General features: G+C 47.4%; 1 protein-coding gene across 6 annotated transcripts in view; it reads left to right on the top strand.

The window, feature by feature from the left end:
- dop (microtubule-associated serine/threonine (MAST) protein kinase dop) overlaps nt 1-27,515 on the top strand; it is a 364,897-nt gene extending 337,382 nt beyond the window's left edge. For all 6 annotated transcript variants that reach the window (XM_084576407.1, XM_084576408.1, XM_084576409.1 and 3 more), the window contains 12 exons: nt 588-760; nt 1,807-1,877; nt 2,724-2,840; nt 3,012-3,122; nt 8,252-8,479; nt 10,567-10,715; nt 13,393-13,541; nt 14,162-14,423; nt 17,021-17,342; nt 17,913-18,157; nt 19,192-19,446; nt 23,250-27,515. In XM_084576407.1, the coding sequence (XP_084432533.1) occupies nt 588-760; nt 1,807-1,877; nt 2,724-2,840; nt 3,012-3,122; nt 8,252-8,479; nt 10,567-10,715; nt 13,393-13,541; nt 14,162-14,423; nt 17,021-17,342; nt 17,913-18,157; nt 19,192-19,446; nt 23,250-25,040 (3,873 nt within the window). In that variant the 3' untranslated portion in view covers nt 25,041-27,515. The remainder of the gene's footprint in view (nt 1-587; nt 761-1,806; nt 1,878-2,723; nt 2,841-3,011; nt 3,123-8,251; nt 8,480-10,566; nt 10,716-13,392; nt 13,542-14,161; nt 14,424-17,020; nt 17,343-17,912; nt 18,158-19,191; nt 19,447-23,249) is intronic.
- Nucleotides 27,516-27,731: the final 216 nt, after the last annotated feature.

Raw genomic sequence — 27,731 nt, forward strand, 5'->3', positions numbered from 1 at the left:
CCGCAATGAGATCTGACGATGCCTATTCAGTACTGTAATGCTTCAACAAAATCTTTTATGACTGGGTCTCTGTTGCATCCAGCCAGGTTTTAGTGAAGAACGTGAAAAGGACACTGTGGGTGCTATTGTAAGAATTTCTTGTCAGTTGAGAAGAAATTAATTCTTTATGTTGTTGTTTTCTTTTTTTTTTTTTTTAGTTGAAAGAAGATAGGAATGCTGTCACCTTTCCCTTATTTTTTTCATTTCACCTGGTATACCACACAGTTTCTTTATCAGAAATCACTAGCACGCTCATTTTTATATCTGCAGTAGTGGAAATGGACTGCACTCTGTTGGATTCGTTTAGAGAGTCCTTCTAAAGTGTTTTAAAATTGCGTAGAAATGATAACTTCTTATAAACCGTAACGTGGGCTCTAATAGTTCCAACCGGTTGCATTTCTTTTATACGCTACTGTAAATTGAGATTGTTTTTAGTGGGATGCCATTTCGGTTATTTCTTACCGAAGGCTATTTCATGATAAAGATATGTACGAGTACGAAAAATGTTCCCGCTAAGCTGTTTCATGTGTGTGATGGTCCCAATTCAGCGCCACCTGTGCCTGGTAATGGAGTACGTGGAGGGGGGCGATGCGGCCACCCTGCTCAAGAACATGGGCCCACTGCCCGTGGACATTGCCCAGTTCTACTTTGCCGAGACGGTGCTCGCCGTCGAGTACCTGCACAGCTACGGCATCGTACACCGTGATCTCAAGCCTGACAAGTGAGCTCTTTTCCACTTGGCCTTGCATTCCTCTATCTTCTTGTCATTGTCCGAAAGGCACACAAGGGATGTGACATGGCAGAGAGAGTTGATTTGATGAGGGAGTGGATTGGGGTTCTTTCTGAGCTGGAGAGTGGCTGAAGTGGAACTGGGCTTTATTATTATTATTGTTATTATTATTTATTATTATTATTATTATTTAATATTATTATTTCAGGAAGGTGTCCTAGCGCTTCTTCGTTTAATTTTTCACTCACTTTTATGCCCATCCAGGAGAGCTCATTTGCAAGACTGTTTACGGTCAAGCTCATCTTGACAGGCAATAAAGACCACTTATCCGTCTGAAAGTGTAATACATGGTAGTGTGTGGCGCTATACTGGGCCACTTTGGCAGAAGGATAGGTTACTCGTGTATTGCCAGGTGAGGTTGGAAGAGCAGGAAGGTGGAGAAGAGGAACAAGATGTAACTAAACAATGATGATAGCTCCAGTGCGGTTTGGTGTTTCTCTGATCAGCCAGGGGATTTAAAACTCACGCTGTAAAAATGTCGCCATTGTTTTGCGTGTACGTTTCCATTTCAGTGTTTGTTTGTTTTCGGCCTGTTTGTGCGGAACGTAATGCGGTACATGACACCGGCAATGGTGCTGACACTCATCCTTGCAATTAATGTGGGTGCAATGAAAGGCATACTTATTTATGCCTAGGTGGCAGTTACACAACTTGCCTGGTGTGCAGTGACTAGCCATGGGGAATAAGGTCTAATTAATCACTTTTTTCTTGCACTGGGCCTGAAGATGTTATTTCTCACAGCTACTTGCTTACCCTTGTTTCTATAAAAACCGAGTTTCGAGCTCACTTGCTTATGGAAACCTTCAGGAGAAGGGTTCCAGTCCTCTTTTAAATTTTAACCTGAGTATATAATATTAGTGATGAATGGTAAGAAGCTGCCCTTGCATCATATGTGCTTTTTTTTTTTTCTTTCTCTTTATAAGTTGCATGTTTGTATGTCGTGTGAACATATATTTCATGTTTTTTTTTGTTTGCAGTTTGCTCATCACCAACCTAGGTCACATCAAGCTGACGGACTTTGGTCTCTCCAAGGTTGGGCTCATGAACTGTGAGTTGATGCTTTGCATACCACACTTGCTGCTCACTTAGCTCGCTTGGTGCTCCTCTACAAAAGCTTTCTTTAAAGGGTTGCGTAAAGGTGAGGACTTGATCTGAGGCCCCCATTCTGTCGCCTTTTCTTGTACAGCAGCGATGGTAGGTTGCAGAAATCTGGTATGGTAATGGTTACAGAAAGAATTCTGAGTTGCCTCTAAGATTGCTGCGCGGTTGTCAGGAGTTCAAGAGGTGACAGGCCTTGACAACTGGTGAGGCGGTCGACCCAGTCGAAATAGCCATACTAGGGACATACCTAGGGACATGTCTTGGGACAAGTCCTTAGTCTCTAGGTGTGTCTCCAAACAGGTACACTTTAGGCGGGTTCAATTTGGACTGTATCAACCGATGACCACTTGATCGGATACTTCGCTAACATTTTAAGTTAGAAAAGGTCAAAAATAAAAAATGAAGTACACTTTCAACCGGTTTTCAGGACAAAATGCTGTGTGCTAAGATAGATGTTTTAGCAAAGAAGCAGGTGCCATCTCGCTTGGTGGCTGCACGAACGCGTGCGCTCTTCTCCAGTCTGACTCCTCTGCCACCCCTTTTCCCCACTCCATCATAGACGCAACACGCGAGTTGCGGCTAAGATGGAGGCTGCTACCGCAGAAATGCTTCAGATTCTTTAACTTGGAATAATTCTGATTTACTGTAAATATTTTCAGTTTTCCTTACAACCAATTCTTAACCTGGTTCCCATTATGCAGACTGCATATAACGAAAACCTGGATGTAATGAAAAATCGCTGACATTTTTCACTTTTATTAAAATCAGGTTCAACTGTATTTCCTTTGTCCAGTGGCGACTAATCTGTACGAGGGCTACCTGGACAAGGAGACCAAGCAGTTCAACGACAAGCAGGTCTACGGAACGCCCGAGTATATTGCCCCAGAGGTCATCCTGCGCCAGGGCTATGGTGAGACTGACGTCTAGTTTGCAGTCTCATAACGTGGAACTTTTTTGTTAGTGTTTACCTTTCTCGTTGTTGATGCACAGCTTTGTTTTGCACTTGGTTTGGTGGCTTTCCTCAAGGCCTCAAAGCTAGATGAAAGCAGAGCAGTCACCCTCCCCTCCATCATCATCGCAGGTAAGCCCGTGGACTGGTGGTCGATGGGCGTTATCCTGTACGAGTTTCTAGTCGGCTGCGTGCCATTCTTTGGGGAGACTCCCGAGGAACTCTTTGCGCACGTCATCAACGGTGAGTGGCTGCTGGCATCGTCAACAGTTATCCGAAAATGTCCTCATAGTGGAAAAAAGAGCGCTTTGCATCAGTGTCTGTCTGAACCAGCATCCTCAACATTATTGATGCACCTCATTCTGGGTGTAAAGAGGCTTCTTGGAAACTAATTTGAGCTCTAAGTCAAATCTCGATAATAACGAATCGCAGGAGACCGCCTGAAATCGTTCTTAAGGGGGGACACGGGTCTTTGGGACCAAAAAATGACCAAAAAACCGATTTTCTGAAAATGGCATTTTTGGAATCTGTGGCTATTAATCTACAAGTTCACCAATTTTCTTCTTCCAGAAGTCAGTATTTTCAGCATAATAACGAATTGAAATCATCGCGCGGGCTGAATTTGCGCAGCAGCAGACGGTAAAACGGCACATTTTTCGTTGCGCGCAACTGCCGTTCCGCCGGACCGATCTCGGCCATGTTAGGCTCGTTTGAAACAGCGCTTTCTGGGTTTCAATTTCCCGCCGCTAGCGCTTGTCTGCCCTCAATGGCCACTGAGAAAAATAACCACAAAGAAAAACGAAAACGCGGCATCTGATTCGCTGCTGAGCGCACGTGACTGCAACTGAGCCATCCGATTGGCTGATTCTATCGCACGTCGTCTGCTTGCGGCGGGCCAGCAGCCGTTGAAAGCGTCCGAGACGCCATTTTGTTCTGAGTCGAGACCGAGGCGAGACGATGCCCCTCAGTAAATTCCGCTCGCGCCACAAATTCGGCAAAAAGAAGAAGAGTGCGCGCGGCGACAACTTTCGGAACCGTCCTGCGGCACCCGAAAGCTCCGAGGATGTGCAGGAGCCAGCGGCAAGTCAAGAAGTCCCCGCGGCCGAAATAGGCCTAGCGAGCTCGGCGGCGCCTACGCCCAGCGGACGCGTCCGCCACGACACGACGATGCTGCAGCCTTCGGACTTGATTGAAAAGAAAAGAAAAGCCGAAGGAATGCTGCAGGAGCTGGGTTCAACCGCAGCGACGAAGAGGAAAGCGGATTTCATCGCCACTTCTGACGCCCGTCTTCTTGACGCGACCGGCGGTTGCCGTGCGGACGATACGACGTTCACTGTTGTGAGTTTGGAGTCGCTGAACGAACTGTTGTCTGCTGTGAAATGTAAAGTGTGTGGCGGGGATGTCCATATTTCAAAAGGAAATCGTGAATATGGTCTAGCCGTTAAACTCTCTCTCGCGTGCGTGATTTGCGGGGACATTTCATCGGCATGGAGTTCGCCGCGCGTGCAAGGCAGCCAGAAGATAAATCCGTTTGCCGTGAATATCCTTGCTGCACGCGCGATGCAAAGTACCGGACATAGGCAAACGGCGCTGAATGATGTGTTTGCGGCGATGAACATATCTCATCGTGGCCTGCACACGAAAACGTGGCAGGACTACGTAAAGAGTAAGCTGACGCCCGCAGCAACACGCGCAGCCGAAGGAGTGTTGAAAGACAGCGCCCGTTCTGTTCGGCAACTCTATAACGAGTTGAACCTTGACAACCCCGGGAACATTTCTGTCTCTTTCGATGGTTCATGGATGACCCGGGGTCATTCATCCCACATCGGTGTCGGCGCCGTAGTAGAACTTTTTACTGGACTGGTACTTGACTATGTAGTTTTCAGTAACTTTTGTGCTGGGTGTGAGCGTGGGCCCAAAGAAGGTGACCCGTCCTATGAGGCGTGGAAAGAGAGCCACTTGTGCCAAAAGAACACGGACAAAAAGTCCGGTGAAATGGAAGTTCAGGCCGGACTTGTTTTGTTCGAAAGGTCACTGCAGAAACATGGCCTTAGGTACACGACCATGCTCTCAGACGGCGATAGCCGCACATTTCTTGCATTGCAAGAATCAGCTGTGTACGGCTACATCGAAATCAGCAAAGAAGATTGCACAAACCATGTGCAGAAGCGGATGGGAACGGCCCTACGCAATGCAATTGCCAAGCATAAAGGTGATGCAAAAGAGAGCTTGAGTGGCAAAGGAAAGCTGACAGGCGACCTTGTCACCAAGTTGACATCGTATTACAGCTGGGCCCTGAAGTCCCATGCTGGAGATGTTGGGGCAATGCATAAGGCAGTGATGGCTACCTATCATCACGTAACCTCCAATGATACCGTGTCAAATCACACCCTCTGCCCGACAGGCGCAAACTCGTGGTGCCGCCAGAATGCTGCTGCAGCCAAGGGAGAGCCTGCTCCCAAGCACAGATACAGTTTGCCACCACATGTGTGCAAAGCACTTTTGCCTATTTATGAGCGTTTGGCAGACCCAAAGCTGCTAGAGCGGTGCCAGCAGGGAAAAACCCAGAACAGTAATGAAAGCTTGCACTCCCTAATATGGTCACTCGCACCAAAGGAGCGCCATGCGTCACTGTTCTCCGTTCAAGCAGCTGTTGCGGAGGCTGTTGTCCGCTTCAATGCAGGAAACCTACAAGCATGCTCAAAAATACTGAGTGAGCTAAATATGAACCCTGGCGTCCAGAATATCAGGAGGATGGCTGAGAAGGACAGGCGCCGAACAGCCGAATCAGTACGCAAGCGTGCCTCTGCGGAAAACATGCATCGGGCACTGAAAAAGCGGCATTCTAGTCAGCCCAAGCAGTCAGATTACATGCCTGGTGCATATTAGCTGTCTGCAAGTGTAAATATGTATATATCTTTTCGAAATTTTGAATAAATTGTGCCTAGTTTGTTTTTTCCCATTTTCTCAAAACTCAAATTTTGGACACTTGGCTGGTTTAGTTCGTCGATATCTCTGCATCTAGGACAGATAGAGATGTAATTCCTTTTTCTACATAAAGCTGAAGGTGCAGTGAATGCAATGATCGAAGCAGAATTCTTTATTCAAGCTTCAAAAATTTTTTATTTTGCCAAGGTAATTGAAGCATGATAGGCACGTCTTGAAGGACAACTTTCAAAGTGCAGCAAAATTGCTAATAAGGGTAAAATGGAAAAACTGCTTTGATCATTGCACTCTCTGGTCATTGTACTGTACCGCCATGCATTAAAAATGATGTTTTATAGAGGCGTTTTTTTTGCGCGGAAGTACTAATTAAATGAATAATTAATATTATCTCGGGAATTAACTGACATAGAGAAAAACAAGTTACATTTTTGAAATCAGCATAAAAATCTGAACAAGAGGGTATGATTTTATCAGGATTGGCTTTAAAATAATGAAAATAGCTCTAAGACCAGTGTCCCCCCTTAATGTCGTTGTAATGAAGAAGTTGCAGTATATGTCAGGGATCAAACCTAATGAAAATGACGTACCGTGGCAGTAGACACGTATCCAGAAAAGCGAAAGCTCAAATGAAAATGTTCCACTAACTTGAAATCTGCTTTATTTGAAGAAATCATTTTTTTCTGACACGTGCAGCACACACTACTGATTAAAAACTCTCTGCACCTTCCACTTTGCGTAACACCTCATAATGTGCGTCGTTGCACCGAGCAATGAAAGTGCATACTTTATTTATGCGCAAAAAACACAGAGTTAGATAAAACCTCGTCATCAGTGTTCCCTGAAGTTTGAAAACCTTATGTCAGTCTTTAAAAATGATCGCTGCGGTCAATCTGCAGAGGCCGTATTCGCTTTTTCCCTCCGTCGATTTCTTGCAATGTGGCTACTCCTTCCTGCAGTGACAGCTGCTTTAGCTTCTTCTAGGCACCATCGCTGACTGCATTCATCGTCCGATCTCGCACGAACTTCGCAGTAAGATCATCTGCAACAAAAAATTCCTGCCCGCACGCGTGAATGGCACAGACGACCGACCGGCAAACAGCACACAACACAGAGAGAAGAAATGCAAGGTGCTAGGCCTGCTGGCTACTGCATATAAAACCACAGCTTTGTGGTGATGCTTGATGTTGGCATGAGATATGGTGATGATGATAGCTTTAGCCCGCGGCATACACACATAAATGGCGGTTTCTATTTCACGCGAAAGTTGCGGGGCTGTTAATTTTAGGCGAATTCGTAATACTGGTGTTCCTTGATTATAGAAGGAAAATAAACAACATATGCTATTCTGAAATATGCATTATATTGAAATTCGTGGTTCTGAAATATTTTTACACTGAAAACATTAAAAATCAGTTGGGAATCTTCAAAAAGTTCTTTAATTTCAAAAAATTGTTAATGTGGTGTTCATAGTAACGAGATTTGGCTGTAGTTAGTGTAATGAAAGCTATTTTGACAGGCCTTACCTATCCAATACTGAGGCATAATTGCTCCTCCATCCTTCTGCTATCTTGATCTCAATGCCATTCAATACTTATTATAATGTGCCAATAAATTTCTGATGTTGCGCCAGTAAATGCAACCAGGCCTAGTTTTCTGTAGTCGCAGGATCGCAACGTGCCAAAATAGTTTTTTCTGTAGCACTGGGAAAGCGTAGACAACAATGTGGCAAGTGTAATGGGCATTCTATTAGTACACATTGATGATTGTTGCACATTATTAATGGACATTGTCTATTATGACAAGCCCGTCATGGTGGCCTAGTGGTTAGGGCGGTACTCAACTACTGTCCCTGGAAACCTTTTATTTGATCTTGACCACGCTTAAACGGAAACAAATTGCTAGGTGTCCACGGACGGTGTGACATCGATGCACATTAAAGAATCCCAAGTTTTTAAAGTCATTTAAACCTCTCCACTTCAGTGCCTTCTAATAGCCAGAGTAGCTTTGGGATGCTAAATGCCATAAACCAAACTATTATGACAGTCTGTAGATGCTAACTTGCCTCGTTTGAACTGGAAGTTTGAGAACACATTTTTTTGAGTCAGCAGCACGAGGCTTATTAAAGTGGCAATACCTAAATATTCAAACCCGGCATTACCTAAGCAAAATTTGGGTTCTTTTAGGTCTGAATTCTTAGAGATCTACTACATTAATAATAATAATAATAATAATAATAATAATAATAATAATAATAATAATAATAATAATATTGATTCAGAGGAAAGGAAAGGCACAGTATCTGTCAGCACAGTAATCGGGCATCTACTGCAATAATACCTGAACAGTGAATGATACGTTTTTCTCATCTTTCATCCCAGTGCCACGCATCATGCCATCATCAGTCTCCTTCCCTCTGTTGTGTGCAGATGAGATTGATTGGCCCGAAGATGAGGACTGGCCCCTGCCCGAGGATGCTCGGCACCTGGTCTCACAGCTGCTGCAGCAGAACCCCCTGGACCGGCTGGGCACGGGGGGCGCCCACGAGGTGAAGGAGCACCCCTTCTTCAACGACGTTGACTGGGACTCCCTCCTACGACAGAAGGCCGAGTTTGTGCCTCAGCTGGAAGACGAGGAGGACACCAGCTACTTTGACAGTGGGTGTCATCTCTTTCCTCTCGGCAAACCCACTCTGGCTGCTCAGTTTGTTGCTGTTACATTTTTTGCTTCCTTGAGTGAGGCGATGTAAAAGCAAAATGCAAAATTAAAGAAAAAAGAAGAGAATAACGGGTCAGACGGATATTTACTGCGTGTAGTATCCCCCCACACTCAATACAAATCATCATGCAGGTCGTAAAATTTCCCTGTTCCTTCCCTACATTAGTTTTTATTACACTGAATATGAAGTGCCACCACTGTCCAGTTCTTGTACTTCTGGAACCAGGCATGCATGAACACGCTGCCAAAGGAACTAACTAAGGAGAAAGGGAAGCATTTTCACAGTGTGTGGTTGACTAAGCACGTCATGGTTGACTTAGTGGCAAAGGTTCTCTGCTTCTAAGGCCATAGGATGTTCCTTCTCTCCCAGCTTGTCTGAGGTTGCCATCGAGAGAGATGATTACCACGCCATTCTTGTGCTCATAACCAGTTTTAATTTTTTCGAGCATGCTGTACCGGTTCTACCACCTACGCTTCCATTTTGGCTATCTCGATGATAGCAATGTTCGAGTATGGAAACAATATGGCAGTCAGTTGGAATTAAAGCTTGGCAGGTCTGTTAACTGCTAAAATTAACCTGCGAAGTGGCAAAGGCAAGCTAGTTGCAGAATTGCGTGCAATCTCAGACTCTGTAGTGTGTGCAGTTTTCATTATGGCAGGTTGCATTATTATCTTTATTATCCTTTACAGTTACTGCTAGCCTGGTCGGGAGGCTATGGAAGGGTTTAGAACTTGTTGCATGTGATTACATGGTCCAAATTAAGGCTTATTATTATCAAGCCAGCAGCCTAAATGTGATCCGAGAGATCATTTGGCCAAAAAAAAGTAACTCGGCTGAGGTAACACTGGCAAGTTCACCCTCTACATGTTTTTGCCTGCAAGCAATGATATCGGCTAGTATTTGAGTCAGACTCATGTTTCGTGTCATGTGGATTGAATGCATCCCCGGCACATCACCGCCACTCTGCTGGTACCATGTGTGTGACCCACAGGTCATGCGGCGAACCAGGTCGTGAATGGATGAACAGTTCTGTGATGAGATTTTTGGCAGATCCGCACTGCATGAGACAAGGATAGAGTCCGTTTTCAGGACAGTCGTGGCTGGCTGGACCGAGTGAGGCTACAGAGACGGAACGTGTGCGCAATTTGTGTAGGGGGTGGCGCCGACAACACCCTCACCCAACACTTCCCTCTCCCCTTTTAGTTCCACTCGTGGCACTGTTTGAACTACGACAGGAACTCCTAATGTCGTGTTAGCAGTGCAGATGTGCGCTAACCTTCATGTGCTTGTTTCTTGCGCTCCCATTGCTATGTGCAGCTATGGTGCTTGGGACCTCAAAAAAATGCTTTGTGTGCGATTGCTTTGGGAATTAGTGATGAGGTGCGCAAATCGTCATGTCCACATGAGCCAATCTATCTGCGCACGGTACTAAGAGTGGGTAATGATTTTTCGGTGGCTCCAGTGAGGCAGAGATACCAGCCTATGATTTAGCTCAAAAAATCAAAACTTTCAGCCTCTACATGATCCAAAATTAAATCCTGACAAAACATACTCGATTTGTTCCAGTAATACTCGCTGTCTCGGAAATTTCCAGTTATTGAGGTTTTATTATATATTCTATATATTTGTGTCTAGTGTGGGTGGCGGTTCTGCAACAGTCTGAAATATTCCAGTCAGGAAAATCAAATGCTGTGCTTGGAAAGTATTCTACTGGTACACCGAAATGAATTCACTGGCATTTGCAAATGGTGCCACAACAGGCCAAGTAAAAGTCCCAAATTCGAGTTGACTTCCCTTGGCAACCAGAGTCGACACATTGCTGGGAAAAAGGTTGGTGCACGTTGAACAGGGACTTTCTCGAGATAACGTCCATCACAATTGTGCTGTCGTATCAAGGTGACCAGACGGGTGTGTTTCAACCTAGTATTTACTTTTTTATTTTTCATTCCTTAGAGAATTGCACTATATTCTGATGCCAGTGAAGCTTGTGACTAAAGGAGGTGATGTGGTCATCTGCTCACACAGCACGTACAGACCGGTACCAGCATGACGACTCGGAGGACCACGATGAGGGGGAGGAGCACGTGTTCTCGTCCTTCTCGTCGTGCTCCCCGCGCTACCGCAAGGTCTACTCGCGCATCGAGAAGGAGCTGGAAGAAGAAAACCTGCTCAGGGTAAGGAGAAACGGTGCACAGAGCAACGAATGGCGTGCTTTTGCCGGCTCTGCATTGTAGCTCGGTACAGAAGCCGTGGCGTCGTGCTGCTGAGCCCAAGATTTGGGATCAGGTTCTAGTTTCCATGGCTGCATTCTGATGGAGGTGAAATGTGTATGGTGTCCATGTGCTGTGCATTGTCACTGCATGTTAAAGAACCCCAGGAGATGGTCAGAATTAACCTGGAGCTCTCCGCTGCCGAGTCTCTCATCATAGCTCATATGTTTCTTCAGAATGATAAACTCCACGTACTAAATTGAGAAGCATCACTAGAGTCAAAATCTTTAAAAAAAATATATATATACAGTCGAACCCGGATATATCGAACTCGAAGGGAATCTCGAAATAGTTCGATAATATAGATAATTCAATATACAGAAATCGGCTTGCGACGGCACTTACGGTGCAAAAAAACGATACCGTATTTGTCGCGTAATCAACCCACTCGCATAATGAACCCACCCTCCACTTTTGCACCTGAGGATTAAAAAAAAAAAAATGCGTTAAGGCTAGCTCGTTCACATGCAAACGACGAGCGGCAGCGACAGAGCGAAAATTTTCAAACTTGTTGGAACTGTGTCCCTCTCGCCGCTCGAGCCACCGCGGCAGCTCAAAACAAGGTTTCTGTGTCGCCGCGGCGGCAGGAAATCGCGAGCATTTTCGCTTGCATGTCGACGGCGCACGTCAGTCCGTTTCGGTCGTCTCAACCACAGCTCATTGGCAGCGTGCCAAGATGCTGCGCAGCGATAACGTATAACGTCAGGGCGCGTTTATCTTTTTATAGCTCCTGCGGTGGTGGGGAGCGAACTTGGCAGAGTGCCCGTGATGGCTTGATTGCACAAGCCTGGTTCAATTTATCATGCCGCGCTTGGGGCGGGCGTCATGATCGCAGCAGCTGACCGCGTGCTTTCACTGATTCATCATGCAAGGATTAACGATAAAAAAATTAAAATAAACATCCCCGCAAAAAAAAAGAAAAAAATCCCTGCCGTTTTTTAACGTCCGCAGCCACCATATCTTACGCTACGCCGGGCGTACAGCCCAACGATAAAAAAAAATGACTCTCGAAAAAAAAAAAAAAAAAGCTGGCGCTTCTTAACATTTGCAGGTGCCATAGCCATGTCCGCCGCCACGCTGCCGCACGTAGAGGGTTCGCAACACACTCTGGAGAAAGCGTCCGACGTCTGTCTGAAAACGGGCTGAGCTGGCTTGGCGCATGCGTTGCGCGTGCTGAAGGAGAGAGATAGCTCAGCAAAAGAATGGGCACACCCACGCAAATGGCTTGCAAGCGTCATGTGTTGGCGCGTGGGAAACAACTGCAGATGCGCGCGCCTTTGGGGAATGGGTGCGGCGCTGCCCAGACCTGCTGTCGCCGAACTGTCCCCTCTCATTCCTTCCGCGCGTGGCTTGAAAACGTCACGCCGCAAACAGCCAAGGGTGATGCGATCGTCTTTGGGGAAGGCACACTTTCCAGTGCGTGGTGCGGAGTTCGATATATCGAACGACCGGTGAAATTGAGTTCGATATATGACGCGGCTTTCCTATACTTTTACATGGGATTTTCAAGGGGATATTCGTGAGTTCGATATAACCAAAGTTCGATATATCCGGGTTCGATATAACCGGGTTCGACTGTATGTATATATATATATATATACACTCAAGCAAGATGGATATGTACGGAGCATGGTTGAATAGGCCCTGGTGTTGAAGCGAATAAGCTGCAGCAAAAAGGATACGGGGCATCACACTGTTCTTTGGCCATTTTGTGATATAGAGGGTTGGTGACCATGAAACCCAGTGTGAGAAAGCTGCAGTGACAGTTGGATTATTACTTTGATGCTTTCATTCTTACGAATGCTTTTACAAAATTGGATGGGTGGAGGTTGACTAGTGCTTCAAGATGGCAGTTGGCAGTCCCACTGCATATTTGAATGAGATTTTGCCATTACTTTTAATGCAGAGCCACTAGAAGTGGCCATGAAACTGCCCACTATATTTCTAAAGCCTCTGCCACCTACCATGCTTGGTAGGTGCTGACAGGTGTAAAGGTGGAGAGAGTGAATTCTTTCCTTTCCTCTTGTCGGATAGTGGTGGGAGACACGGATGTAGCAAAACTCTTCAATGTGCTCCTCATCACCTTACGTGGTGATCAGTTTATCAGAGTTTATCAGTTTTGGCCTATCAATGTGATCAGTGTATAGGAAATCCTCCTCATCACCACATAAGGTGATAAGGAGGATTTTCTACGCACTGATCACATTGATAGGCCAAAACTTTTTTATTCCCCCTGCTACATAGACTTCTAGTGGATGCCCAATATTGGTATTATGTTGGCAGTGACTGCTCACATGTTCCATACATTACCAACTTAGTACCAATATTGGGCCAATGTATGTGCTGCCTGGGGAGGTAGGTTGGTTCATGATAGGTGGCATTTTCAGAGGGCAGAGGCTTCGCACCGGACAAGTTTCCTCTCTCGCGATAATGCTGGCATTTTCGCCAAGCGCTATTCTTGCTTCTGCCGCAGTGAAAGATTGCTTGCATTTCTGAAGGTAGCTGGCTACACTTCTTGGATCACTTCTTTAGCAGAAGCCTGTTGCTTGAGACCCTCTGTGTCTGTTCTCCTCCTGTGCAGCACGTATGTGAGGAGAGCCACCGCCGCTCACTGAGCCGCACGGACTCTGCTCCGTCGGATTCGAGCGGGGACTCCATGCTCCTTCGCACTCCGGCACCCGGAACAGGGGACACATCTGCACGGCGACTGTCTGGCTCGTCGCCTGAGCTGTGAGTGCCCTCCTGCTTTGGTTGTGGGTATGGTGGCCACATCACACCGACTGGGTTGACCCACTGTCAGAGTGTGCACTGTAGACAAGGCCACGGGAAGAAGCATTTTCTGATCCCAAAAGAAGCCCCAGCAGTCAAAATGCACAGCAATTCTGTCCTGGCCAGAGGACACTGCAGTTATGTGATGGTCAAAAAAAAAATGTGTTAATTGTGCAAAAGTACACTGATGGTAAAATGCTGGATGTTGAGTTAGAATACCAAATAATTGGGCTAGATTGAGGTGCATTCATCAAGCAGACATCAAAAATGAAACCTTGCATCTTCTTTTTTTAGCCTCTTTGACTCTGTTTTCCATGTTTGCTCAGATGACACCTGGCAACTAAGGTAACCTTGTTATATTTGTAGTTAAACTCTGTGAATGAACCCCGAAACTCAACTTGGTAATTGTGTGCTGTGAACTGAGTTTAGCCTTAAGTCAGTTAGCGACCTCTAGCTTCTTTCTTCCTGTAATTGGTTTCGTTTCTTTGCGAGGTTTGCCGAGGCCTAGCCTTCACATACTTCTTTGCCTCGCACGTTGACGACTTCGTTGTCAAATTTGTTGGTTTTGTGTCGCCACGCAGCCCACCGCCGGGCGGACGCCTGCAACTGACAAGCACCCCCGAATCATCCCAGACAGAATCGGACGAGGTGTCACCCCAGGTTCAGCGCCGAAGGCGGCCAGGCATTGCCGACATGCCACGCTTTGCCCTCTCCGTTGACGAGGAAACCGGCCGCGGCCGGCCTAAGCACCACCGGTTCTCGGCACCCCTGCCATTGCCCCTGCCCCCCATCGCCACCACCACCATTTCCACCACCCCAACCACACTGGCTGCCACTACAGTGGTGCGTACATGGGGGACGATGGATCCTTCAAAGTTGGGCTCCAGTAGCGACTGTGATGTGGCATGGATAGCAGTAGAGACATACACAGTGGCTAGAAAGAAAAGCTATTAACAGTTGACTATAGATACTTTACCATGTTTTTTCATGCCCAGAGAGAAATACCGCATTTAGTCGATTCTGAGCAGACTTTTTTTCACAATTGTGATGCCCAAAGTGGGGGGGGATTGTGATTGCTTCTTCAGCAGTTGCTGTTTGTTAGTGTGGTTAGGTAACTGTTTAATTGTGTGCAGTGTCATGGCATTCATGTGCTATGCGGTGTCGGTGCACGCTAGAGAAGTCCAGGTGGTCAAAATTTCCGGAGCCCTCCACTGTGGCATCTCTCATAGCTTAAATTAAATCCTACCAAACCAAACCAATTGTGCATAGTGTTGGCAGAATGGAAGAAAAAAACGTTTCCACCAAATGGCAGCCAACATTATTAACGTGATCACCACAAGAAGAAAGAGACAGAGGTAGTGAGGTTAGTTTGTCTCGTGGGTGAATGCAATTAAACAGATGAGATGCAAGTGATGGCAAAGGAATAAAATGCAGCATCAAAGTCTTTATTCAGTAAAGGCAGACTTTTGTGCCCTTAACAAAGTCAACTGGTTGCGAGGTTATGGTAGCATTTGTTGGCGATGTGACCGAGGAAGCTTCCAACTTTAAACTGTCAACATGCCATAAATGACCATAAACTATTAGCTATGCGCGGCCATATGCGGCTGAGTGGCCAATATTGTATTAACCAGTCCCCCCAACTGTGCTTTGCATGCTTGCCCAATTCAGAGCATCATTTTGAGAGAATAGTTAATTGTCCTAGCCAAGTAAAAATGCAGAAATAGAGCACTTTTCTTTTTTCACAGTTGATCCTTTTGGATGAAACCCATTGCAGTGGTAAATACAGTCAAACCCGGATATATCGAACTCGAAGGGGATCGCGAAATAGTTCGATATATCGATAATTCGATATACAGAAATCGGCTTGTGACGGCACTTACGATGCGAAAAACCGATACCGTATTTGTCGCGTAATCAACCCACTTGCATAATGAACCCCCCCCCCCCCGCCACTTTTGCACCCGAGAATTTGAAAAAAAAGAAAAAAAAAAAGAATGCGTAAAGGCTAGCTCGCCCACATGCAAGCGACTGAGCGATCTCAGCGACGAGCGGCAGCGACGGAGCGAAAATTTTCAAACTTGTTGGTCTCGCTGCTCGAGCCACCGCGGCAGCTCAAAACAAGGTTTCTGTGTCGCCGCGGCGGCAGAAATCGCGAGCATTTTCGCTTGCATGTCGATGGCGCGCGTCAGTCCGTTTCGGTCGTCTCATCCACTCATTTCTTGGCAGCGTCCCAAGATGCTGCGCAGCGATAACATCAGGGCGCGTTTATCTTTTGACAGCTCCTGCGGTGGCGGGGAGCGAACTTGGCAGAGTGCCCGTGATGGCTTGATTGCACAAGCCTGGTTCGATTTAACACGCCGCGCTTGGGGCGGGCGTCATGATCGCAGCAGCTGACCGCATGCTTTCGCTGATTCATACATGCAAGGATAAACGATAAGAAATATAATAAACATCCCCGGAAAAAAAAACAAAAAAAAAGAAAAAAAAAACCTGCCGCTTCTTAACGTCCGCAGCTGCCATATCTTACGCTACGCCGCGCGTACAGCACAACGATAAGAAAGGATGACTCTCGAAAAAAAAGAAAAAGAAAGAAAAGATGAAGAAAAACAGATAGCTGCTGCTGCTTAACATCCGCAGGCGTCATAGCCACGTCTGCGTCCGCCGCCGCGCCGCCGCACGCAGAGGGTTCGCAACACACACTGGAGAAAGCATCCGACGTCTGTCTGAAAACGGGCTAAGCTGGCTTGGCGCATGCGTTGCGCGTGCTGAAGGAGAGAGATAGCTCGGCTAACGTCATTTGTTGGCGCGCGGGAAACGACAACTGCAGATGCGCGCACCTTTGGGGAATGGGCGCGGCGCTGCCCAGACCAGCCGTCGCCGAACTGTCCCCTCTCATTCCTTCCGCGCGTGGCTTGAAAACGTCAAACGGCAAGCGGCCAAGGGGGATGCGATCGTCTTTGGGGAAGGCACACTTTCCAGTGCGGAGTTTGATATATCGAACGACCGGTAAAATTGAGTTCGATATATGACGCGGATTTCCTATACTTTTACATGGGATTTTCAAGGGGATATTTCGTGAGTTCGATATAACCAAAATTCGATATATCTGGGTTCAATATAACTGGGTTCGACTGTAGTTAGGGCGCTCTACCGCTGTGCCCAAGAGTGCGGGATCGACTCCCAGCTGTGGCGGCTTCTTTGCAGTGGAGGCAAAAAGCAAGGCGGCTGTGCGATGTCAGTGCACAGGTGGTCGAACCTTTTGGAGCCGTTCACTAGAGAGTCTCTCATAGCCTAAGTTGCTTTGGGAACTAAACCCCACACAACCAAACCAAACCGACCATTTAGATTAGGGTTAATTTTCACATATAGTGCCCTGGCCCAATTCAGTGCCATATTTGGTCAGTTCATAATTTTTGTCCTCCACTCTGCACATTTCACAGGCTGAGCCCAGAGAGCTGTCCCCCGTCGCCGAGCGGTCGGCACGAGCCAGCACCGACCGGCGCGGTCTTGAGCCAGGCACCAGCGGAGGGAGCACCAGCAGCAGTGGTTCCAGCACTGCTACTGGCAGCACCGCGGTGTCCGCGGCACCCAAGCGGGAGGCGGACAAGGAAGCGGCAGCCACCGCTCCCTCGTCACGACCGACAACACCCAAGCCAGCGGCCACACCTCCGATGCCCACACCTTCACCGCCTATCAAGCTGCGCTCGCGATCGGTCATCAAGTCGGCATCGGCGTCTGGTCTCTCGCTCATCATCCCCTCCGGTGAGAGATAATTGCAATGCTGATTGCGCTCAGGATGTGTCTTATCTATTATGGTTGAAATCGTTGCTGGTTTTAGGTATACTACATTACTTGATTACTCGAGCATCATCTTATTGCTGTGGATTTAAAGAAGGCTGTAGAGTGATGGCATGAAAGGTTGTTCTGTAGTACGTATTGTGCTGTTGTAAACAAGCCATGTGATGCAGCATACACTGACGTTTTTTTGTTTGCTCATTTGAAAAGCACATGATGTGGGCACAGATTTTGTGCTGTGAATTTGTCATTTGCTCTGTATGCTCGCTACCTGTTTTCTCACTAAAACACAGTGCATTCCTTAGCAATTGGTGTGCGCTAGGAACTGCCATTTGAAAAGCACATGATGTGGGCACAGATTTTGTGCTGTGAATTTGTCATTTGCTCTGTATGCTCGCTACCTGTTTTCTCACTGAAACACAGTGCATTCCTTAGCAATTGGTGTGCGCTAGGAACTGCCTTCATGAGTCTATTCAGCATATACTGTTATGCCGCGAAAGGTTGCATTGCTTTTTCTTTCCCACTGGCGCTGTGCAGATGACCTTGCCTCTGGCGCTGCTGACTTGTCTGGTGGCACACACTCGGGTGTGCTTGGTTCGCCCGGTGGCTCAAGCACGAGCTCACGCGACACGTCGCCCAGCCGGGAGCTGAGTCCGCTGGTGGCACAGCTCAAGCCCCCAATCATCATCCAGAGGGGCCCACGAGGGTTCGGATTCACTATCCGTGCCATCCGGGTCTACTACGGGGACTCGGATGTCTACACTGTGCAGCACCTAGTCATGGTCAGTGGCCAGCATTCTCCTGTGACCTGGCATGTGCTTTTTTTTTTCTTTTTTTTTTTAGATGAAATCCGACTCCTGCGTGCGTTCCGTGAGCAAAACGCTTTACACAGCTCCAAGTAGCTCCGTGTCCCAAAGTAGTTCAGCATTGTCACAGAACAAGATATGAGTGCGCAAATCACATTTTGACGCATGCATCAAGAAGCTAGACATGGCATTAGAAATATGCAGTAGAGGCTGGGAAGTTGGAATTCATATGCTGCCTTGGAAGCAGAAACAAAGCCGACCTTTGTGCCCGGCTCTAATTTGTCTTTGTATACTTCAAAATGTTACGTGTATGAAGCAAAGTTTGGAGATGACTCCTTCCACCATTCAAGTGCCACCCAAAATGGATCAGACTGATTCTCAGCAGGTCGTGGTCTTTGCAGCATAACCATGCGTTATGAAGCTCTACCGCTCTATTTTCATGCTCATCGCCAATCTTTGTTACAAATGCTGCTGTTGGGACCTAGCCTTGCCTTTCCATCCAAGCGTGGAGTGTTTTAGTGGGAAGAAGTCTGCCTTCGTGCTGCTGCAAGTTTGCTCAGCCTGTGCGCCATCTTGCTCACACTGTGCCCTCCCTTCCCATCCATCCCTTCTTGTTGACTCTCCGCCACCTTGCTGACACTGTACCTCCCCTCCCTCTTCATCTCTTGTTAACTCTCTGCCACCTTGCTCACACTGTACCTCCCCTCCCCCTCCATCCCTTGTTGACTCTCTGTCACCTTGCTCACACTGTACTTCCCCCTCCATCCCTTCTTGTTGACTCTCCGCCACCTTGCTCACACTGTACCTTCCCTCCCCCTCTATCCCTTGTTGACTCTCTGCCACCTTGCTCACATTGTACCTCCCTTCCCCTCCTTTTTTGTTGACTCCCTGCCACCTTGCTGACACTGTACCTCCCCTCCATCCTTTCTTGTTGACTCTCTGCCACTTTGCTCACACTGTGCCCCTCCTCTATCCCATCTTGTTGACGTCTTCTCGACTTTGCTGCGCAGGCGGTGGAGAACAACAGTCCAGCGTTCGAGGCCGGCCTGCGTCCCGGCGACCTTATTACGCACATCAATGGGGAGGCCGTGCAGGGCCTGCTGCACCCTCAGGTGCTGCAGCTGATCCTGGCGGGGGGCAGCCGCATCCACATACGCACCACGCCCCTGGAGAGTACCTCCATCCGCACGGGGGGCCGCAAGCGCAACCCCACCACCAGCCGCCTTGCCCGCCGCAACACCCGTCATCAGCGGCGGACCTCCCAGGTACACTCATTACCCATTCTACCTACTCCCTTTACTCTGGTACCGTCACTTCTTTCAATGTTTTCTTGGCTGAGTGTTCGCGGCATTTGACATCAAACACTGCTGCAGCTCGCATATTTCAGGCAGGCCGGAACTCACAAGTTTTGCATACAGTGAAACCTCGCCGATTGACACTCTCATAATACAGACTACCAGCTTATCTGTAGCCCCATCAAAACTAAAAAGCTTCCACTTGCACCAAAACTGCACCAAATTTTCTGGCTTCTTTGACTTCGAGCTATCGGGAGTTGATGATACCGAGGTTTTCAAACAGCTCAAGGAAAACATTCAAAGATCAGATCAAATCTTGAGCCCAGTCTACTGCTTTGGCACATAAGAGCTTTTATTCTTCCTTCTTTGATCTCATTACGGCTGAGTGGAAGCTTGTAATGACAATTTTTATTAAAATTGCCCTTTTAAAATTTGCCTTTCTTTTTTCTAGCTAATTATAAGAGACCATGTGGAGCTATGGAGTACCACTTTCTCTAGTTTCTACTGGTGTGGCATCCATCACAGTTGCTCGAACACAAGGGTCCCAGGAAATTCCCGTGATTGTTCAAAAGGGCAATGATGTCAAAAGGTCGTGACCCCCCAAGGGCCCAGTCAGAGGGCGCCACCAGATTTGAAAGTGGCTATGACCCCCCAAAATCGGCAGAGGTGGTTCTACCGCTGGACTGTACTATATTCGACTTACTATTCCACCCACCAATATGACTTAATCTGCATTAATGGATTATTTGTATAGATTAAGACAAGATTAATGGGTCAGAATATATGGGGAGGATGACAATCTGTACTGTAATTTGCGATAAAGATTGAGGTGGATTGGTGGGTGGATTACTGAGTTTGACTGTTACATAATGTGGTGTGCCAGTCCAATAGTAGTTACAAACATTCTAGAAATGGTATACCATCTGAGGATTATGGAACTAGTTCCTAGTCGGAAAATTGGTGGAAAAAGTGCCGTGATGTGAAAATGGTGACAGAATCGTGATCAAACCAGTTCCTGAATGTTATCAAGGGTATAAAGGTGATTGGGGATGCAGAGCATCAGTCTAACAGAGCTAGCATGGAGAGAAACTGCACATTGGTGTCTGTAATTCTGTACAAGCACACACAGACAAAGTTGCAAAGAAGGCATGATTTAACCACAGGAAAACCATTAGATACACAGTGCTACACCGAAGCAGGCAGCTTAAATGCTATCACATTACCTTCATTAAGGATGTAGTTAAAGAAGGCCTCCAAAGTTTCTTTTGGGCTCTCTCCATGTGCTCATTATACAGCCTTGATAGCACACATTTGTCTGTTTCTTTTGTCATTTCTTTCTTTTCTTGCAGATGCGGTTTAGGTATTACAGCCTTTTGGGACCACATGGTGCCCTCAGCTAGACACTTCAGTGCACAGTTTTGCAACCGCCCTTTTGTAAACACCTCTGTAGTGTTGTACACGTGGGGTTTAATTGCTGTGCATGGCATAGCTGGTGTTGAATTGCTTCAAAGCTTTAGTACTGTGCAGACAAACAACAGTACTACAGGTTGCATGTTCGCGGTGAGAATGCATGAGCTACTGCACATTTCGTTTGAGCAGCAAACGCTTTTATTTAGTTTAATATGCTTAACTCCATTACTCCCTTGCAAAGTAACGTCTGTGGGATAGCTGTTAGTATGCGCCAAGGGAGTAGCATTGCCGCTATGGAGGCCTTGCTTGATTCAGAGAGTTCAACTTGTTCACTGTGTTGTTTGGTATATTCGCTAACAGTAAGGAATTAACACAAGGAATGAATAGTCATGAGGAGGTGCTTAAAGAGACAGAACACTGGTCAAAATATGTCATGAGATCATGGTGCAGATGAGATCTTGCCTCATATAGTACAGATCGAGCACTACAATATCATAGAAAAGAGGCTTTGCAATTTTAATTTGGAATTGAAAATCGCATGAAAGCAACTGAGGCGCTATCTAGTGGAGAAACCCTATTACTTTCAGTGTAGTACGCCACGTGACTAGATGTCGGCAAAATATAGCTGATTTTCGTAACTGCACACTATTTTTTTTTTTCTTCTAGGAGTGCTTGTCATAATTTATTATATTTTGCGCTCTTTCCAGTGCGTCCTTAAATGAAAACTACCTCTCATTTCGCAACACGAGAGGTATGCTCAGGTTTTGCCACTAGATGGCGCCACAGTGCTTGCAATTCCGGGAATGAAGCGATGATAGTGCCGACTAAAACTTTCGTTGACAAGGCGTGCATTTTTGTTTCCTAACTGCATTGCGCGTGAAACTAAAAAGGCCGTTACCCTATGCAAAAAATGCCTGATTACTGTCTGGCGTGTGAAAGTTATATTTGTTTTCGGTACATCTTTTTTGTCGACCACCAGTCGTCATCGCGGTCGCTGCTTATGATTTCCAGCATCGGACTACATAAAAACGGGCACAGGCACTGATCGAAAAATTCACGGTAAAAATTTTCTACAGCGTTTCTAACAAAACTGTTTTGGAATTGAACATTTTAGACATCAATCTTTCCATTGCGCCGAAAAAATTTCGAGACCTCAGTGTTCTGTCCCTTTAATAACACGATTCTTTGTCAACATGGCAAAGGCTAAGGCCGGAACCAAACAGATTTTCCGGGCTTATGCGCTGAAGTGCATATGACTCTAGCTTGAAAAATTAGGTTTGCAAAATGACTTGCTGGTAGCAAAACACAGTAAGCAGTTTTCAGAACTAAGGGAAATCAATTGCAAGATAAGCTAGATTTTTCTCTTGTCCCTCTGTTGCGGTACAGTTGATCCCAGGTCTGTTAAATTATTGCGCATATTGATCAGTCAAAGAATTCACCCTTGAAAGTCCTATGCGTAAGTGTAGCAGTACTGAACGTTTTTTGAACTCCAGTAAACAAAGCGTTATATATATCAAATGGTGTGCCATGCCTTTTTAAGTGGAGCCACAGGGGAAGAGGCTGTATAGTTGCGTGACCTAAGAAATGTTCAATGCGAGAGGCACCACTGCGACATTAGTATGCTGCAGGGAGGCCAGTGGTCGATAAACGTTAGCATGCGGTGAAGCTAGCCTAAACGATGAAACTATTTTGCAATCCCCTTCGAGTGCGATATTTCCAAAATCAACTGTGTGTTCAAATTCGTAAAGCTCATTTCCACCGAGAAGCTAAGTTTGGAGGACGTTGGTCTAGCTTATGCAGTGGCTGTCAAATGTTTCATTCCTCGCGTTTGCTTTACCAAAGCTCTGTGCTACTGCAGTTGCTAGATTGTTAAGAAAAAGGCTTTTGTAGCTGAGCTGCTTTAAGGCCTGGATAATGGCACCTCTTCTTCAGGTGTGCTGACAGGTGGGGAAGCAGTGTGAGTTCAGATTAGCATGATAGGGAAGATGATGACTTCTGGCTTGGGGAGAGAGTGTAGCTTACAAAAAAAAGCATGCATGAATGGTCAACCTTAGAGCACCCACTGAGTTGAATCTAGTCGTTTGACACGTTATGCATTTTCACTCGAGCCCTTCATGTGAAATATTTCTCTGTCCTACTTTCTTGCGATTAGATGGGATAGTATAGTGCAAATGAAGCAAAGTACTAGTTGTCCATAGTATTCGCAAGCTCGTGTCCTCAACTTGGGCCACAGCACCGACGTCAGTCCAGATGGAGCTGGCGAAGCTTCTGCTTGGCATTTTAGATTGGTTATAGCTAGCATTATTCGCTCATCCGTCCAGTTTTGCAGAATTTCTATCTGATTTTTTCTCTCTCTTTCACAGGGACCCACAGTCACGCTGGCCAACAAGCTCCAGGGTTCGCCACCCACGATTGGCTCAAAGCCAGCAGATAAGAAGCGGCGTGCGTCGTTGCTCCGCCGATTGAGCAACAAGCGTGCAAGTGCCGAGATACAGCAGCTCGTCAGTGGCGGTGGCGGTGTAGCAACGCCGACTGGACTTGCTCCCAGCCGGAGCTTTCAGTCTCTCGCCGATCCCAGTGGATCACCTCCGTCGAGGGCTAGCATCGCGATAAACTTCAACAAGGAGAGGTCTTCCTCCGATTCTTCACACTCGACGAGCAATTCCTCACCGAGCAGCTCCCCTAGTTCGAGCGTGCCGAACTCACCCGCTGGAAGTGGTGCAATTCCACCCGGTGCTGGTGGGTCGGCAGCGTCCTCTGTGCAGGCACACTTTCAGCGACCCAGTTCACTGCATGGGCTCAAGCACAAGCTGGCCCAAACCTTTCGGTCACCACGCCGCAAGTCTGTTGGCCATATCCCGCTCTCGCCACTGGCCCGCACCCCGTCCCCATCGCCGCTGCCAGCAATCAGTCCAACGCGATCGCCATCGCCGCTGGCCTTCCCGCCAGGACAGGCCCCCCCAGCTCACCACTCGCATCATCCGCATCACCACCACGGTCACCACCCAGTGGCCATAGTGGCGGCCCAGTCACCGCAGGTGTTCGCGGCTGGCCGGAAGGCATCGCCTCCCACGCTGGTGCCCGCTGCTGCCGCGGTGGCATCGTCGACGCGCAAGTCGCTTATGAGGCCCAAGAGTGCAGAGCCAGGCTCCCCACTTCTCAGGCGGGCACTGTCGCCCGACCGGCTTCACCCCAAGTCGGCAGAATCCAAGCCAAGGCGAGAGTCCTTCTGTACGCACGCCTCACCACTGGCACTGACGTCGACACCATCTACATCACAAGGGTCACCACCGCGAGTGGTTACAACCAAGACCGGGAGCTCTGTGTCACGAAGCATACTGACACTGTCGCCGGCGGGAACGCGGATGCCGAAGTCGGCAAGCACATTGGCACCTGGGGACGAAGGTGGCGAGGAGAAGCAGCAGGGCGGGGGAAGGGCCCGCAGTCATTCACAGAGCGAAGTTGAAAGTCTAATTGATGGCGAAGAAAATGGCGCGATCACGGCTGTCGACGCTGCCACAAGGCCCGCCTCGCCTCTGCAGCGCTCGCCGAGGGAGCAGCACTTGCTGGCAACGGGCAGTGCAAAACCTCAGCACGATGTGCCGTCTTTCACAGTAACACCCAGCACTCCTCTGCCAACCGGCGACAGCGAAGATGGAACATCCAGGAGGGAACCAGAGCGCAGTGATACACACAGTGAAAGTGTGTCTGTCACAGTTTCTGTGAGCTCGACAGCTACATCGGTGTGCACTATTTCAAATGTCGCCACGACGGCGAAGAAGCCGTCTTCTCCGGCCACAGGCACAGCTGCTGCAACTGCAACCATGACTCCCGTGCCGGCACAGACTTCTGCAGTGTTAAGTGTGACCGTGACGACCTCGAAAAGGCCTCAGTCAACGACAGGGCTGGCCCAAACAAAAAGCGCTTCTACTTCATCGTTACCGCAGACAGCTTCCTCTTCTACTGGTGCTAGTAGATCACAGCCTTCGCAGCTGCCATCAGAGACTGGACTGAAGGCACAGGCAGCCGAAGCGAAAAGGGTGGCCGCCAAGCAGCCGGCTAGCGGCGAACAGAAGCCGGGTGCAGTGCCACAGAACAAGTCAAAGAGCACACCGGAGCAGCCGGCCAGCGCGTCGAAACCGGCCAAGCCATAGCTTCACTAGTGAAAGAGAGGGGCAGTGCGGTTCTTGTTTGCATTGCATGCGTACACGAGAGCAGCTCCTGAGGTGCGCCCCGCAGTATTTATTATCACACGACGTGTTGCCGTTTTGTGTGCGCCCCCCTCCCCCAGATCTCTCCCACGCCTTCAGTTGCTTTTTGACAGGCTCTCAGGTGTCTGCACATTTCTATTCATCTTTTTTTTTATTCTTCTTGACGTGCTTAACGAGGCCAGGACTGCTTTTCGATTTTTTTATCGTGGCCCGCATCCTAGATGCAACCAGTCAGTCGAGTTCAGCGACAAGGTCATTCATTCCCTTTTGCACAGAGAGTGCGCAACCCTCAACCACTCTGCCCTCCCCCAAGTTTGCTGTTTCCCTTCTATTTTGTTTATATAGTAATCGAATGAGATGTTTCTTGCGACGTGTTGAGTCTTGCGGTTTTTGTGTTACGCATGTTCTACACTTGTTGACGGTTGTTACGTTTGCCTCAGCGTGAGGCGGGTTTTTCAGCACAGGCCCGCATTGCGCCAGCCTTTTTGCGCGCTTTTGCTGTCGTCCAATAGACTTTACCTTTTCGCTTTTTGCTGTACAGTTAGCAGTTGATGGCATCCTTTAGCTGCAGCTCCTGTATGCCTCCGTTTCGTGGCTAATGAGAGCGGCGTTTTGAGCGGCCGGGCTTGCTAAGTGTGCTTCGTTTATAATGAAGCGTTTTGAGAAGTACAAGTTGTGGTCATGTTTTGTGTTTAACCATTACTTGTCATCTTTTTTTCTTTTTTTTTTTTTTTTTTACAGTCTGAACACTAATGTCAGATAGAAGCTAGTGCGAAGAAATCTGTCATATTTAAAATGACAAAAAATAATAATGATAATGTTGAAACACTTTTAAGAAGCTGTCTTTTTTCGACAACTATACTTAGCTTGCCAAACAAAGCCACGCAGCGGAGTGCATCTGGAAGCTCGTTTTCTCTCGCTTGTATGTGCCGATTGCATGTAGTCTCCCTTGCTTCCTGGAGATGCCTGTACGACCCTCTATGCGGCAGCGTGCAATCACTGTCATCATTTGTCTCGTCTCTTTTTCATACCTCATTCAAACGAGACTTCATTGTCGTTTGGAGTGTCTCCCCTACTGTAGTGCAATTGATGTTACTTGAGCCATCCTTGGGTTTTCTTTCCTTTGCCTTTCTCCAGCGTATATTGACAACTTTTTCCCCCCAATTTTTCACTGTGCCCTGCTTCAAGCCAGGAGACGAAATAGCTAAGCTGACTGATTGTGAATACTGACGATAGCTGTAGCGAACAGCCAGAGAAACTACAGCGAAGTAAGATGTGGTTAGTAGCACAAATAAATAAAACTGCATGTAACTTTTCATTCATTAGTGCTTGAGTGTGCAATGTCAGGGGCTGGCTAGCATGTTTTAGGAGATGGCTCCCACCTTTGCAAGAATGCTGCCTGTGCTCCGAGCTGCAAAGGCCTTTACCAAGTGATTGGCTGCTGCCGAAGCACAGTCTTGCAGCTTTCAGGCTTCAAGCCAACCATTTAGTTGCGCGAAAAAGACACACAAGACAGGGCTGATGGTAGCTCTGCAGCAAGTATCTTGTGTATGAGTTTTGTTGATGAATTACTGGACTATTTGTTACTTTTTGTTACCAACTTGAAAGGCGTATTTATTGTCTCATTAATAGGGTACCCAGTGTGTTGGGTTTGCCTGTGGTTGCCGAACCTGTTTTGGCCATGGCACACAGGATGCAAGACGACAGCTACAGATGCTTAGGGGAAGACCGGTGCTTATTGCACCAACATATCAAGTGTGTAGGTGTCGTTTTTGCAAAAACGCCGCTCTGTTAAGCGGCCTCCTCATTCGCACTGTTGCTCTGGCGTTCCTGCGATTGGTGCATTGCTTTGAGGCTGAGGTGTCGTGTAAAGATTGCTGCGTGCTGCTAGAAAAGCCGTAGAAAAGGGAAAGAAGACTGCCAGGACATTCTGTCTTTCATTTTCTTCTTTCCGCCGGTTTTAGAACTGCCACCTGGAAGTTTCTGGAGACTGTAATGGGCATCGCCGGAAACTTAGCCGGCATCGTGCCATATGATGCGTGATCAAGAGGTGGCAGTCACGCCTCGACGTCATGTGGTCTGTCTTGCTGCACTTTTAGTTTTTCTTCTCACCAGACATGCAGCATTCATTTCCAGGTTTCCGCTGCTTGGATCATTGAAATTTTTTTTCCCCTTTTCTCTACAGTGCTTTCCTTCCGTTCACGTGTTTTTGTTCATTTTGAAGCATGAGTGTGAACAGTACAGACTGGAGGGAGTTGGTGTCCGTATCGCTCCATATGGTGTTGCCATACAGTTGTTCCCCCTGCCTTCCTCATTCTCCTTGCCCCCGTCATAAAGTCGCCTTCGGCGGTGCGCATTTTTTTTTTTTTCTCGGATACAAATAAAAGAAACCTTGTCGTCTCTTCCCCTTTTACAGAATTGCTTGCCAAGTGTGTTTCCTTCTTTCTTTCTGGCTTTATCAACGGTCGTTCATTACAGCTGTCATGTTTCAGTGCTGCGATCACAGATATAAAAAAAATACATCCCTTCCTGTGCAAGAAAACGTTTCAGGCTGCCCTGTGACAGTGACTGCCGTTCCAACGATTCGCAAGTCCTTCGAGAAAAAAAATTCAACGTACCGTTACTCTCTTTTGT

Source organism: Amblyomma maculatum, chromosome 8 (assembly GCF_055883805.1).
Source record: "Amblyomma maculatum isolate TAMU_Amacu chromosome 8, ASM5588380v1, whole genome shotgun sequence".
Classification (NCBI taxonomy): domain Eukaryota; kingdom Metazoa; phylum Arthropoda; class Arachnida; order Ixodida; family Ixodidae; genus Amblyomma; species Amblyomma maculatum.